Raw genomic sequence first — 15,935 nt, forward strand, 5'->3', positions numbered from 1 at the left:
TATATATATATATATATGAATATATTAGTTCCCATCAGTCCAGCAGTATCATGCAGGGACTGATGGGAATTGTAGTCCAAAACACCTGGAAAGCCTCCGGTTGAGGAAGGCTGCACAAGAGCATTTCTTTGAGTTTTGCTGTGAACACGATACACTGCCCATGGAAATCCCACAGCAGAGTGTGATTTAGCTGTGATTCCTACACTGGAGTGGATTGCACTCGATAACCCTTTGGGTCTCTTCCAACTCAACAGTTCCATTATTAAATTGAGGATTACAGGGCGGTTTACAATAGAGAAACACAAAAATGCATACCATAGTAATAGACAAAAACCATACCCCCCGCCAGTATTATTGTTTATTTAATTTCTATGATTCTGTGACTCCCTGGTAGGGAAAGGAGATCACTTGTCCTGCCTGAAATTGAGCTTGTGAGGCATGGGAAGACCGAGAAGGGACTGGGACATCCTTTCCCTCTCAGATGGTGACCTCTGCTTCCCATCTGCCCAGGAAATATCATCTGGCCCTGGGCTGCTGCATGAACAGGCTCAGTTCCTGCAGCAGGAAGAGTTCCACATGCTGTGTTGCTCCTGGGGTTCCTTCTCCTTGGATGCCGCCCTTCTGTGGCCTAGCCTGCCTTCTCAAGTGGCCTCGCAGCATGAAGGCAGGCAGGCAGGCAGGCAGGCAGGCAACCTCCTGCCTTTTGCTGTCTCTCCAGCTCTTCCTGTTCAACCTGGGAAGTCTGTGTTTAGACATAAACCTGTTTGGTAGCTTTTCTAAGAATGGAGGGGAAGGCAGGGAGGCCGACGGGCTGACCCAGGGAGGAGCAGGGGATGGTGATGTGACAGGCTGCCATGCAGGTGCTAATGCTATAGTGCCCAGCTCTCCATTAGCCAAGGCCCAAAAGCACATTCTGCCTGAACTCTCCAGGGTGTGGGGGTGTGCTGCCCTTGTTGTGCATTGTGGCACAACAAGAAAACCACCCCATTCTCTGGCTCTCTTTGCAGTTGCGAAGTGCCAGTGCAGTGCCCATGAGTGTGTTCCCTGGTGGTGCCCACAGCCTCCCCCTCTCTGGCTGAAATTAGGCTTGAAAGAAGCCATTCATTGTAGTCAACAGGGGGGTTTGTAGTATAAACCGGAGGTTTGTATATATTATGAAACAGAAAGTGATTAAAATAAGTATGCAAATGAATGCCAACAGATATGAAGGCTGTGCGGGTACCTGGACGGACAGGTCATTGGATTACAGTGGTACCTCAGGTTAAGTACTTAATTCGTTCTGGAGGTCCGTACTTAACCTGAAACTGTTCTTAACCTGAAGCACCACTTTAGCTAATGGGGCCTCCTGCTGCCGTTGCGCCGCCGCTGCACGATTTCTGTTCTCATCCTGAAGCAAAGTTCTTAACCTGATGCACTATTTCTGGGTTAGTGGAGTCTGTAACCTGAAGCGTATGTAACCTGAGGTACCACTGTACTTCTGGGAGAAAGAAAGGCAGGGAAAATTACTGTTGTGGTATAAGAAAAGAGGCTGGGAGAAACTGAGATCAAAGTAATTATTATATTCCATGGTGCAACCTGCTTGGCTTCCGTGGGCACTGAAGCCATCTACAGAGGTCATCTGAACTTTGCATCTTCAGGATGTTTGTGGCAATTGTAGCATTTTGGGTGTCATGTGGGAACCTCAGAGAACCATTCCTCTCTCTTTGCAATGCAGGGACATCCATGCCTCAAAACCAACCCTGGACCTCTTGATGCCATTATTCATAAATCATTTTCTAGAGCACTTTTTGGCATGCGCGGAAGTCCATAGCTTATGATCTCATCTATGCTCAGTTGTCTCCTGCTGGCTATTTCCTCCTCATGCTTGCTGCTTTCCTCGCACATGACAAATTTGGCCCCGGGAATCTCCTGCTGCTGCTCCAAGCTGGGCCTGAGTTTTGTGATGTATGAAAATTGGAATGTGTTTGGGGAGAGTGACGGAGCTGGGGTTACAGAGTTCAGGCGGCAACATGCACGTTATTCTTCATTTTGGTGACACACGCTTGAGCAAATGGGAATGTAAGAAAGAAGCATGTGCAAAGAAATTCTTTATGCCAGTGCTTATTGGAACTAAAGACCTTTCCTTGAACAACCAAGGGGTCTGCTTTCATTTGCAGAGGAGCAGCATGTATATTAGGGATGATCTTGCCACTTCATGGCCTGTGCAAAACCCTCTGGACAAGGGTTTCAAAAGTGTTGTTCACCATGCAGGGTACAGAATGGACAGGAAATAATAAACTATAACTGAAGTAAAAGCAGAGAAAATGAGGTGGGAGGGCCGACAAGAAATATATTATTGGTGCAAGAAAGAAAGTGATTTGGAACTCTGAATTATAGGGGTGGGTCACACGTGTCCCTACCCTGACAGTGAATTTTACTGAATGCAGTGGGATTTTCTACTGGAATGGTGGTTGCATGTGTGTGAGCTTGTTCTGTAGGACAATGTTGACTTTGGGACACCAATCGGCAACGTCAAACAGCTGGCTGGATCACACTTGCATGTCTTGTTACATGACAACCACAACATTGCATGTTTGGGATTTTGTTTAGTTTAGTTTAGTTTCTCTTTAGAGAAAAGGTGAGTAAGAGGTGACACGGAGAAAGTGAGCAGAGGAAAGTTTTCCTCCCTGTCTAATAACACTAGAACTCATGGGTATCCAGAAATGACTGGCTCATCTTTTAAAAATGTAAACGATTAAATAGGCCTGTTAGCATAAAAAGGCCTCCCAAGAGATGCCTGAAAGTTTGCAGTGGGGATGTTTTATAGTGCAACCCCTAGTGTGGCTGTGCCATATCATCAATAGTCCAAAATGCACTTGCTTTTCTATATTGCTCCTTCTCCCCCAGAACACAGGGCACAAAGTGCTCCACATCCATTTTCTCAGTAAGAGCCTTGCAAGGGTTAGTATTGCTGGGGATGTAACTTCAGTGGTGTGGCCTGAAAGGCCCTGTTGATATGATTGCCTGTGGATGCAAAGTGGTGTCACTGTAGGCTGGGTTGGGCAACCCTTTGTCTCTCAAGAGCTACTTTTTCAAGGGGATAATCTGCCAAGGGGGAGGCTGCATGCTGATAGGGACGCCACCCTCTTTTCTCTCCTCCACATCCAGAGGACTGCAGGGGGAAGGACTGAGTTTGCAGAGGGCCAAGGACTGTGGATTGTCCTCCTTGGCATCTCTGTTGTGAAAGGGTTAGTGAATCAGCCTTTATCAACCAAGTGCTCTAGCTGGGGCTGATGGGAACTGTAGTCCCAAACCTCTGGAGGGCACCAGGCTGGCAAAGGCTGCCCTGTATATCTTACACTGAAGAACAGAGGGGAAAGCCAGTTCAGTTTTAGACCAGAAGGCCTGTGTAGACACCCTTAAGGAGTTCAGTGAGTCATCATTTGAACCAGGGACATCCTGGTTCACAGTCTTTCCCGCGCTGCCCCAGCATCACACAGTACAACAATCTAAAGGTGCCTCATTTATGCCAGAGGTTCAGGACCGATGAGCAAGTCTGATTTGAGATGAGCCATTGGCTCTGTCTGGGCATGTTGCTGGCAGAACAAGAGGCTGCAAATGAAAGTCAAATTCAGCAGGAAATCAGCAGCTATTTCTGGAAAGCCTGGGAGGGCTTCTCTCCCTGTTTCTCTCCCTGCCTCTTTCTTTTGATATTCTAGTGCCCAATCAGTCTGGGAGAGAATCACAAGAGACAAGGAGCTTGGGGTGAGTGAGGGGAGCGGGTCGCAGTGAAACCATTTTGCTCCTTGGGAGAAGAGCAAGGCAGGTGTGCAACAGTTACCTGCACTTCAGATGTTTCTGTTTTAATTCGGTTCAACCGCTGCAGCTTCCCCCAAAGAATCTTGGGAACTGCAGTTTGGTGCAGGGCGGGGCGGGTGATAATGCTTCAGAAGCCAAGAAGCTCCTAATTACACAAGGCTAAGAGTCAAAGGGGCACGTGGCACGTTAAAGACTACTCTGGTTTTCTGCATCCTTTGCCCTACAGGTGCTTTGTACTGAAACAGACCATCACCCCAGGCATTCTGGCTGGAAATTGTCCAAAACATCTGGAGGGCAAGCACCAAGTTGGCAAAAGCTGCCCTACTTCTTCAGAGTCAGCTTAAGAGCTGCATTGTCCAGAGCACCAGGAACAACTTTTCTTTCTTTCTTTCTTTCTTTCTTTCTTTCTTTCTCTGGAAATATTCTCTCCCACCCCTTTTGCTAATGGCATATGAATGTTTATTTCTGCCTCGATGGTGGTGTGGCTTGGTCATCTTATGCCCTGGACTTTAGGTAGCCATGTGCATTACTTCCATTGTGAAGCACCACATTTCAGATCCCTGTTTTGCAACTGCTTCTACGTTCCTGACATGTTAGAGCAACAAACAAACAAAAAAGCAACTTAACAAGCCTGATTTTTTTAAAAAAGAAAAGAAATGCTCTGAGCAGGTGCAGTTACACTTTTGAAGTACAGCACAACAGGAGTAATCAATCAATCAATCAATCAATCAGTCAGTCAGTCAGTCAGTCAATCAATCAAAACAGAGTGTTTTTGTTATGCTCTGTTGACCCATAAACAAAGTACAACTACAAAATCACAGCCTCCATGGAGCCCATTACTAATTATTAACACTGGCAAGCTAGCAAGTCTGAGCGGTAGGACAGCATTCTGACTTATTGCTCACTGTTCTGGGATAGATTTATTAAGTCCCCTTAAGGAAGATGCTCAGTAGGGTCTGTAACAAAGGGAGCCGCCACCTGGTAAGAGGATAAGTTATGAGTTCTCTAACCTCTTGATAAAAATCTACAGTGGATGAGAGACTGTTTGAATCTCCAAACAGTTACAAAGACGGCATCTGCCCTTGAAGGGAACTCTGGCAAATCTAAGATTTTGGAGGATGAAACAATAAAATGAGTGAATGAAATTGCTTTTTTATACTTTTAAGGTATATTAAGGGAATTTGTATATGGCATATGCGCTTGATTGAGGCAGAACCAAGTGAGGCCCAGTGACTACAGGAATGAAATGGAGTTTGATTCTCTGCCTTGAGGCTAAACACATTTACTTGTGAATAAGTACTCTTCTGATGCAGAAAAGGAATATATATATATATATGGAAAAGAACAAAAAAACCATGAACGTGCTGCAATAGCAACCAGTGCCAGTTCTGCTATGCTTGTGCCGCCCTCTCTGGGTGGTCATTTTGAGGCAGTGGGGGCTGGGCTAAAGAGCCCTGGACTTGGGCTCAGAGACCCAGCCCTAATCAGCAGGTAAACAGAGACTGCCTGGACCTGGGTTGCTATATGGTTTTTATTTTCTATTTTTTGCCCTTTAATAATTTCACACAGGCTGATAAAGAAGTACTGTAGAGCAGGGGTAGGGGATCTCTTTCAGCCCACAGGCTGCCTTCTCTCATGGGGAACCTTCCAGGAGCCGTCTAGGGGCAGGTGATGGCAGCAACAACAACAACATTTATACCCCACCCATTTGACTGGGTTGCAATGGATGTGGCTATTAACTTTGTACAGTAAGGCTGCATTACAGAGCCACACCAAACATTTACAGCATGTCCAACACGCATTTAAAGTGCATGACTTTCCCCAAAAGAATTCATAGAATCATAGAATCATAGAGTTGGAAGAGACCACAAGGGGCATCGAGTCCAACCCCCTGCCAAGCAGGAAACACCATCAGAGCACTCCTGACATATGGTTGTCAAGCCTCTGCTTAAAGACCTCCAAAGAAGGAGACTCCACCACACTCCTTGGCAGCAAATTCCACTGTCGAACAGCTCTTACTGTCAGGAAGTTCTTCCTAATGTTTAGGTGGAATCTTCTTTCTTGTAGTTTGGAACCATTGCTCCGTGTCCGCTTCTCTGGAGTAGCAGAAAACAACCTTTCTCCCTCCTCTATGTGACATCCTTTTATATATTTGAACATGGCTACCATATCACCCCTTAACCTCCTCTTCTCCAGGCTAAACATGCCCAGCTCCCTTAGCCGTTCCTCATAAGGCATCGTTTCCAGGCCTTTGACCATTTTGGTTGCCCTCCTCTGGACACGTTCCAGTTTGTCAGTGTCCTTCTTGAACTGTGGTGCCCAGAACTGGACACAGTACTCCAGGTGAGGTGTGACCAGAGCAGAATACAGTGGCACTATTACTTCCCTTGATCTAGATGCTATACTATTGATGCAGCCCAGAATTGCATTGGCTTTTTTAGCTGCCGCGTCACACTGTTGGCTCATGTCAATTCTGGGAACTGTAGTTTGTTTGGGGTGCTGGGAATTGCCACTGTGAGCGGGAAAGCTAAAGTTGGGGGGGGAGAGCCATGTGCATTGAGTGGCTCTGCCCATACAACCCATCCACTGCTGCAAAGAAAAAGCAAGCACACATCCTGACTAGGCAAAAGCACTTGAGGGCACGGAGCAGGACTGGGGAAGGGTGCAGTTTTGAGGGGAGTCCCAACAGCTGGACAAAGAGGCCCAGAGGGCCAAATCATTCACCACTCACAAGCCTGAGGTTCCCCACCCTTGAAGTAGAAGGTGGCATTTGCCTAGCAGAGTCCCGGTCCTGGCTGCATTTCCTTGAGCTGCACCCTAAGGAGCAATCTCAGGATGGAGACCCAGAGATTCATGGGTAATGATGAGGGAGAAGGGGAAGGCCCAGAAAGAATGCAGGAGTCTCTGTATCTGCCTCAGAAGCCCTGGGCTGGACGCAGCCACCTTAAATAGATGATTAGCTTGGCTGGTGTCTGAGGTGGTTGTTTTGTGATGCCATCAAGTTACATATTTTTGGACCAATACAAACCTAAGTAAAAAGCTCCTGCCTGAAGGAAATTACAGTCGCAAGTAGACAGAGAGAAGGCAAGGCTGAGGAGAGGAATGTCTGTAATTCCACCTAGATGGCTCCTCAGGGTTGGGTTCAGTTGGGGGTGAGCACTGATAAGTCCTCGCCCCCAGGAACTCTCCCCAGGTCATACACCTTACTGCCCCTGCCTCCCACCCCCAACTCAGTGCTCTCTATATGTTTTGGACTATAACTCCCATCAGCCTCAGCAGGGGCTGATGGGAGATGTAGTCCAAAGCATGGCACCGGGGCAGGCATTTCTAATGGATCACTTTGTTGGCTTGAGTAGGGTCCCTCTCCATCCTTTCCCCCCATCCCTGTCTTAGCTCCCCATTTGGTCACCCAAGTTCCAGATGACAATGGCTGTTGCTCCTGGAGAATGAGCCAGCAGCACCTCTTCTCTCTCTCGGTCCTGCATGCTTGGAGCGCCCCTTGCCTGAGTGCCTTGCCGCCTGCCAGATGGCGTGGGCCTGACCTGCCGGGGTCTCCTCTCTTTCTAAGTGGCCTGATGAATATTCAGCTGTGGGGGGGGGGGGAGGTGAGGTTCTCCAGAAGGGTGAAAAGAGGACCCTGACAGCTGGCAATGAAAGGACTTAATTTGCTCTGAAAAGAAAGTAAGAGGAGCTGAGGCTGAGTGGAGTTTAAGAAACAGAGAGTCTGGGAGAGGCAGGCATCCCCAGCTGGAGAAAACTGCAGAGAAAGGAGCTTGCATTGATGGCACACATTTCTGCATTTGGAACTTCTGGCTCTTCAATCCTGGTGCCTGAAATCTGTCTGTGGGGGAAATTTACTCTGCACGCCCTCAGCTGCACATGGGGATGAGGACCTCTCCTGTGTGAGGAAGCTGCACCTTGCTATGGGTGTGGGGGACGAGTGTTAGTGCAGTGGAGTCCAGGCACAATGCAATGTTCACACATGGCAAAGAGGAACGGGAGGAGAGAGAGAGTCGCAGCAGTTCCAACTTGTAGCAAGAGGAACATAGGAAGCTGCCTTGTACTGATTTGGACTCACTGGTTCATCCTGCTCTGTGTCGTGTACATCAGGGGACTTAAACCTTTTCAGACCTGGTTTTAACCCAAATGTGCATTTGGGAACCCATTTTTAAAAATACTTTACCTTATGTTTGCATAGTGCTCCTGTTGCAACCCACCTTGAATCAGGCCCTGTCCCACCCATCTGTTGAAGACCAGTGGTCTACACTGACTGGCAGCAAGCATCTCTCCAGGGTTTCCAGCAGGCATCTGTACCCAGAGATGCCAGCGATTGACTCTGGGACCTTCTGGATGCAAAGAAGAAAGCTTAACTTTCTAAGCCGGTCTTCCTAAGGCTCCCAGATGGGATTCATGTGTGCACATTTGCAGCTGTTTCCTTACTTTCTGGCTGCTGCTGCTGCTGCTGAGCCTGGAGTGAGGCCACTGTGAGGGGGCTGCCTGAGACAATGCCCCCTCTTACTGTGGTCCTTTTGCCCCCCACCTCCAGTCAACAGGTGAGGAATGGGTGTTCCTGCAAAGCTGCCCAAGTTGGGTACAGTTCACGTGTTCGCTACTCACTAGTTGTTACTGTTTTTACATTTCCAAATCTATTCTCAAAGCCTTTATGTTATTATGCTCCAAAAGGCAAGCCTTTACAGGTGAGCGGTTTCCCGAGTGCTTGCGCAGCCTCAAGTAAAAGCGGTTTTGAATGGGGTACCCTGGGAGGAGGGAATTGGGCCTGCAAGACTCGGCTCTAAGCCTGGAGGGTCCGCGTCCCTTCCTCCCGCCCAGATATTGCGGGGGGGGGGGCTGGGAAGCGGAGAAGTCCCCCCCGCCCCTTCCATTGTTGCCCGCGCCGCCTTCTGAGGACCCCGACGGCGCTGGCGGCGGCAGCAGCAGGAGCGGCGCTCTCTTTCCTTCGGCGCCCAAAGCCTCCCGGGGCGAAGCGGCGGCAGCGGCTGCGCTGGTCCCGCCCCGGCGAGGGAGGCGGCCGACGAGGGATGCTGAAGGAGAAAGGGACGAAGAGGCGCCTCGCCTCACCGTCGAGGGTTGGCTGAAGAGGAAGAGGACGCCGCCGGAGCAGCTGCAGCAGCCGCCCGGAGCGGACCGGGCCGGGGGTCGGGATGGTGGTCTTCCTCGGGAGGAACCTCCCGTCGCTGCTGAAGCTCTTCAGGAAGAAGGGTGAGCCGGGCGCGGCCGGGGCAGGGAGGCGTCCCGCCGGCGGGCTGGGCACCGGGGAGGGAAGCGAGCGAGCCCCTGGCCCCCACCCCAGTGGCGTAGCGTGGGGGGTGCAGGGGGGGCCGGCCGCACCGGGCGCAACATCTGGGGTTAGGGCAAATCCACGGGTTAGGGGGCGCAAATCCACGGGTTAGAGGGCGCAAATCCACGGGTTAGGGGGCGCAAATTACTTGCCTTGCCCCGGGTGCTGACAACCCACGCTACGCCACTGCCCCACCCTCCTCAGTCTTTGTGAACTTCTTCGGGGGCTGCCGCCGAGCGCAGAATCGGGCTTGCCCGGGGATTTCCCATTAAGCCCCCGGCCCCGCGCAAGGGTGTGTAGGTTTACTCGAGAGTAAGTCTCACCACCACCCGCTGCGCGCGCGCTTAGGATCGCAGCCCTGCAGTGCAATACTTACGGGTCTACTCGGAAGTAAGCCCCACGCGCTGCTTTGGAATCGGGACTTTGGGGTGGGGGGGGTAAACTCGAGGAGGGGTGCAGCTGAAAGACCGGAAACTCTGGGCTGCGGAGCTTGCCCTTTGTCGCCGTCGGGATGTTCGGCCCGGGGTTGGCTTTGCAAAGGGGACTTGTGTCTGTGGAGCTTCGGGGAGGGGGCCGGGGGGGGGGAGGTATGTGCCACCCGAGGCCCCTCTGCGCGGCGTCCTTGGGATCCGCTGCCTGCGTCTGCCCCAGCCAGCGGTGGGGAATCTGCGTGGTGATGGAGGAAGGGGGGTGACTGGAAACAGCACCCCCCCCAGCCAGCGTGTCTCTCCTGTGTTCTTTTGCAACAGGGTGGAGGTTCCCCCCAGCCCCCCCCCCGGTTGTTCTCAGCTGCCTTCCTCGCCTTGTTGAAGCCAGCAGCATGCAAGCTTTTAGGAAGCAGGGCTTGTTTGCCCATCTCTGCAGCGATTCTGCAGCCTCCTGCCTCTCCCCCCACCTTTCTCCGCTCAGATTTTGTTTTTCTCCTCTTTGGATGCTGGAAGCGAGAGAGGAGGATGAGTTAAATTTGATTCGGCAGGAACTGAACAGTTGCGCGTGTGGCGGCGGTGGCGGGAGCTCCCCTCCCTTTGCTCTTTTTTCCCTCTCGCTGGCCGAGGGGTAGAAATTGCAAGGTCAACGTAGTTCCTGAAGCATCTCAAGGTGCACTTTGAGAAGCAGCCTAGTCCAGTGGTTAGTGCAGGTGTAACCTAGTGTGGTCTCCCAGTTCCACATGGCTTTTCTTTATCACAATGCTGGCCGTACATTAAATATGTGGGTGTTTGAAGAGACACAGGGATAATTTATGTTCATCTTCCCCACCCAATCTACTGTTTCGAGGGTTTTTGAGACTACAACTCCCATTAGCCCCAGCCAGCCTGAGTTATAGTTCAAAACAGCTGGAGGGGCACCAGGTTGGAGAAGATCAAACGTTTTAAAGCACCAAATATTCTACTTGTGGGAGAAAGTTGCAGGAATCCAGTTGACCTGGGTTCAGAAGTTCTTCTCATTGTAATGTGAGGCAACATTTACCAAAAGATTGGAGGGACTTTTGCGAACTAGAGCATTACTTAGAAGTGAGGAGTACCTCTCTTCATGGGCATAGCCAGGATTTTTCTTGGGGGGACAGGCCTTTTGTTTGTATGGGGGGGGGCAGAACATCCACTGTGTATTTTTATTGATTTGGGGGGGCAGCTGCCCCTCCCTCCCCCCCTCCGGCTACGCCCATGCCTCTCTTGAAACTGAAACCATTTTTGATGAAGCATCCCCACAGCAATCTGAACAGCCTTGGAACAACCCCAGCTTCTAAGGGCTTCACTGAATAAGGAGGTTTAGGCACATATTAGACCTTTGCATGCTTTCATGTGCTTTGATGGGCAGATCCTGATTCACCTGCTGCCCATATCTGCACTCATAGAACACTACAGCGCTGCTAAGTCCCAGTTTAGATAATGAGATCAAGTCCTGTGCAGTTCCCGGTTGCTGTTTTGGCATCCTGTCTCTGGTATCCTTTTGACCTCAGAGCCCCTCCCCATTCTGTTCCCCAGCTGTGTGGTTCTCCGTGGGTCAGGCACCCTAGACAGGTTCCTTTTGCTTTCCAGAGAGAGGTTGGTGCGGAGAACCTGCTTTATTTGCTTTGCTTTGCGTTTGCCCAGGGAAGAGAATGGATGTATGAGCAATACTTTAGCAAAGAGGCTCCATCAGTATTGATCTTGCTCTTAACACAGAGAACAAAGATGGAGCTGGGGGGGGGGGGCGAGTGGCAGAACCAAATCCAGTGCAGAGTCAGCATCTCCAGGCCTGCAGGGATTGAGGTGACCTTGGAGAAAAACGGTTCACTTCTCTCTCATCTCGGCATGGGGCTGGGGGCCTTGTGCAGGCAGGGAGATTCTCCCATTCTTTATTTTGTCTGGGTTTTCTGTGTGTCGGGGATGACGAAGCTGTGGCCCTCTAGATATTGTTGGACTCCATCCTCTGACATGACCAGTGGGCAGGGATGGTGGGAGCAACTCCCGAAGGGCCACAGGTGCTCAAAGCTTTTCTTAGTTCCTGTTGAAATCTTGTGATGTTGGTAGTCTTTTAGGGGTTTGTGTGTGGAGTTCCCTGCTCCCATTCCACAGCCCAGTCCACTGAGTCCTTAGCCAAGGGGCAGATCCTGGTAGCTCATATCCGGCAGGCACTTTTCTGCTTGTTGTCTCTCCTGATGACTTCAGGCTCTCCAGCAATGAAGCAGTCTCTTTCCTGTGGGCTTGGAATGAACTTTCTGCGTTAAGGTTGAACCTCTCATCATCAAGGCGCAGAGGAATGTTAAGTAGCATAATTGCTAGCTTTGTGTTTGTTTCTGATTGATGCTTAGCGCTTGAGAGGCACATAATTGCTGCCATGTTTAGAGGTTCAGTCTTCAGCATCCCAAATATGAAAGGATATTGGGGGTGCGAGCTGGGAAGGACTTCCCTTCTGGGATATTGCCGGGTGTGGGCTACGGCGGGGGTGGGGAGATGGGCCACAAATCTTTTTCTGAATGGCCCAAGTGGTTCTTGTGGGTAATGAACTTGGGGAGAAATTGAATGCGTATGCATGATCTGGGTTACTCGGTGGGATATTTGTTCCTCAAAAAGTCAGATAAATTTATCTAGGGAGCTATAGATAGGGACTGTTGAGTAGATTTGTAGCAAGATCTGGTGGGGAAATTAACTGGGTAAGTTAATTGAATTGGACTTGATTTAGATGGCTTGGGATGAGGTGCAAATGAATTTATTTGGGGTGATTTGCATAGGAAATTGTTTGGTTTTCATTCTACAACAAATGGAAATCTGTACGTATCAATGAGCACATGCATGTCCTATGCAAGTGCCTCCAATCTCTTTAAGTACATAGCAACGCTGCTTCTCTCTACCTGGGACCTTGGGCAGGAATAAACGGGACTGGGTTACTTAGACAAGTGGTCCAATTTGTAAGGTGGTTTCAAGGTGCCTAACACCACACATAGCTCTTCTAGGATAGTCCCAACTGCACCTTTTTCAGGCAGCCCTAAGTGTGGAAAAAAGGTGTAGCAAGTGTACAAACAGGTGTTGGAAGAGGGCAATAGTCGCTTCCACCAAAGGGCAACCTGATAATCTGGTTCATCTCCCCTTGGGACAAGCCCCTTACCTGGTTGCCCAAGCTGTATGCTGTGTTGGAGTTTCATGTTTGGCACACTGAAAATAATTAATATTTTTGTAAAAGCAGTTGTGAAGGGCCCTGATTTAGAGGAGGGGTCTAATCAGAGGCCCGCAGTCTAAATCTGCCTCCCTTGGAGCTGGTATTAGCCAGAGAGGGAAATTGTGTTGGTTTACAACCCACCACCCTTTGTGATGGGCCTAGATGCACAGAGACTAGAGTGGCAGACTGAGTTGGGGGATGTTGTTGGAGGTGCTGCGCGTTTTTCCATATATCTCCATGTTTTGCAATACCTCCCCTATGCAAGCTGTGTGGCTGGTGCCATTCTGGTGCCCACCAGATATTCGGATGACAGTTCCTATCAGCCAGGTGATGGCTGGGCTCTAGTTAGGCGTTCCTAGAGTATCAGCCAGCAAGTTGGGTTATATATAACTATCTAAATACCTCTTAAGAGCTGAGTGGGTGGGCAGAAATGCCTGGGGAGTTCCTGGGGTGTGTTTTGACTTGCCAGGGTAGAGGCATGCAAAAGCATCCTATAATTGTTTGGAGACAGTGAAGAGTTTTGCACGAGGGCTTTCCTCTTGGCACAGTTTCCCTTGGCAGCTAGATTCCGCTGCCCCTCCCCTCCCCCCCCCCACTCTGAAGACTCAGGCAGGGTAATGGTGTTTCTGTCTTTCAAACCATTTTCATACAAAAGGTTAAGACTAGAGTGGAACATACTGTCTGTGTTTCTAATAGTAAATGGAAAGGCAGGACTTTTTGCACGGCTTCATTCTGTCCTGGTGTAGGATATTCCATTTAATCCCCAAACTGCCGGTAAGGAGTGTGTTGTTCTCACCAACCAACCTGTGAAAGGAAACAGCTTCCTTTTCAGTCGGCCTCTCCTGTCTAAATGATGGTGCCTGCTGTCAGTTCTCCCTACCATACCTCTTCCTAAATATGCCTTTTTAACGAGCTATTCCACCTCCTGCTTTTGGCTCTTCCACACACAACTTTTGGCCAGTGTGTCCTAGGCTGTAAATAAGTTCTCTGTACAGGAACAGAGTTGTGTGTTCAATAAAAGAGTCATGGGAATACTCACCCATTAAAACTAGATACTTGCTTTTATTTTGGTAAAAGATCAGCAGCTGATATTCTTGGCATCATACTATAGTCTAAAAAGACAAAGTTGTTCCCTTTGTGGCATCCTGCTTTCTAGCTGGCCAATAATAATATAGTTGCTTTATTTCTAAAAGAATCCCAGGTTGTGGGGTTCTGACTAGTCAGTGGTTGTCCAGACTTAAAAGTCGTGATTTTTGCCTCGATTGGACTAAAGAAACAATCTGGGTGGTTTGGGAGAGTAACTTTTGCCTGGGCAGAAAGGGCAGGGGGGCTGTTTTTATGCCTGCGTGCAGTTCCTTTCTCAGGAGGCAGGCCAGGAAATAAAAAACAGAGAGAACCACCAGCAGCTTAATCCCCTACTCAAACCCTGGGGAAACATTTTCCATGCAGGTCCCAGCTTTAATCCCTGGCATTTTCAGGTAGGGCTGGGGAAGACCCCTCCCTGAAATTCCCAAGAGCTGCTGCGAATCAGTGTAGATGGTTCTGTGTTTGATGGACCAATGGGCTGACTCCAAATAAGGCAGCATCCTGTGTTCCTATGGTGACTGGCACACAGGAGCAAACTGTTCCTCTTTCAATAGGCTTGTTCGGGAATACACCCAATATCTGGTTCTCTGTCCTCCCATCCCTCTGAACTCACCCCCCCCCTTTCTTCTGGAAGGTAGCTGCTGTTGTTTTGGTGTGTGGCAAAATGTGCTGAGCACTGCCCCTTTAAGCGGGACTGCCTCGCTGGTGCTGTGTGTGTGCGCGCGCGCAAGGTGCACAGATATTTCTGGTATCAGTCATGTGATCCTGCCCTGGGGTGCTTTCGCTTATTCAGAGCACTGGCTTTAAAGGCTCAGGCTTTGGACATGCAGAGCCTGCAGCCTCCCACTGCTGAGAGCAAGGGCAGTGAGTGCTGGTGTCAGATCACCTCTGTCAGTGGAGAAGGGTTGTAAAGAGATCCCAGGAGCTGTCATGGTTACACTGGGCAGGGGGTGGCTCTCCTGCAGCAGAGATGCAGGAGTCACTAGTGATTCCTCCCAGCAAAGTATTGAGGTACAGTGGTACTGGAGCCCCATTCACATCCTGAAGCGAACACAACCCGCGTCTGTGCAGGTTGCGACTCGCCACTTCTGCGCATGCGCATGACGTCATTTTGAGCGTCTGCACATGCACGAGCGGCGAAACCCAGAAGTAACGTGTTCTGTTACTTCTGGGTCACCACAGAGCGCAACCCGAAAATGCTCAACCTGAAGCAACTTCAACCCGAGGTATGACTGTATTGCTTAAAATATCCCTCCAGTTTATCCTGCTTCTCCACTAGGCAAAGTGGCTCATCATTGGAATGTAAACATCCACAATAGATCAGTGAAATCATGCATGACAAGAGCAAGAGGCCAATGGCTACAATCCTGAGTGCACATTTACTTGGGAGTAAGCCTCTCTGAACTCTGTTGGACTTGCTTCTGAGTAATGCACAGTAAAGCTCTGCAAAGCTGGTGTCTGCTTGACTGGCTGTTCTTGAACCCTTGACCCTCGCAAGAGTTCCATGCAATGGCTGGGATGAGGCGGGGGGGGGGCCACAATCAGCACAGGTACCACTCCTGATGTTTTTGCAAAACTCCCCAGCCCTCGGCTTGTATGTGCTTGGTTAAAATACATGTCACTAATTATGCATAGCTCAGGCATTAAAATTAGACGAACAGTGGCTAATACTGTCTTGGTAGTGATGACAATGGTCTCAACCATAATTGTAGAAGTTGTGACAGCTGATAGTAATTAGCTGTTTATAACTTTGGTGTTATGACATAACTGTGGTGTTGTGACAGTGTAATCATTGTGACAATGATTATGTATTGATAAAAAGATTAGATGTCCACATTCCCATGTCTATGGGTTAGCGGCACCATTCCTTGCCTTTCTGGGATCATGGCTATCCACATTTTACTGCGGGGCAACTGAGTCTAAGACTTGCCCCTGCCTTATGGACAGGGTGCTCCACCAGCAGTGATGAAGTGCATGGTGTGTGTGTGTAATAGGTTGCAGATGCATCTAAAATGGAAAGCCTTTCTTCCTGGTGCTCAGGATTTGGCACTTACAGTGCCTGGATTTAGTTTCTAGCCTGGGAAGGTTTCAGTTGGTGGAACCAGATCTCAGTGGT

At 49.6% G+C, this 15,935-nt stretch overlaps 1 protein-coding gene across 3 annotated transcripts in view; it reads left to right on the forward strand.

The window, feature by feature from the left end:
* Positions 1–15,935, forward strand: part of NHSL3 (NHS like 3) — a 56,097-nt gene that overhangs the window by 28,084 nt on the left and 12,078 nt on the right. Inside the window, exon 1 of one of the 3 annotated variants that reach the window (XM_081870367.1) lies at positions 8,732–9,018. The exons of the other annotated variants lie outside the window; for them this stretch is intronic. Within the exon in view, the coding sequence (XP_081726493.1) occupies positions 8,961–9,018 (58 nt within the window). The 5' untranslated portion in view covers positions 8,732–8,960. Of the gene's footprint in view, positions 1–8,731; positions 9,019–15,935 lie in introns of those variants that run through there. 3 annotated transcript variants of the gene reach the window in all.

The sequence above is a fragment of the Podarcis erhardii genome (assembly GCF_964252035.2).
Source record: "Podarcis erhardii genome assembly, chromosome: 7".
NCBI lineage: Eukaryota > Metazoa > Chordata > Lepidosauria > Squamata > Lacertidae > Podarcis > Podarcis erhardii.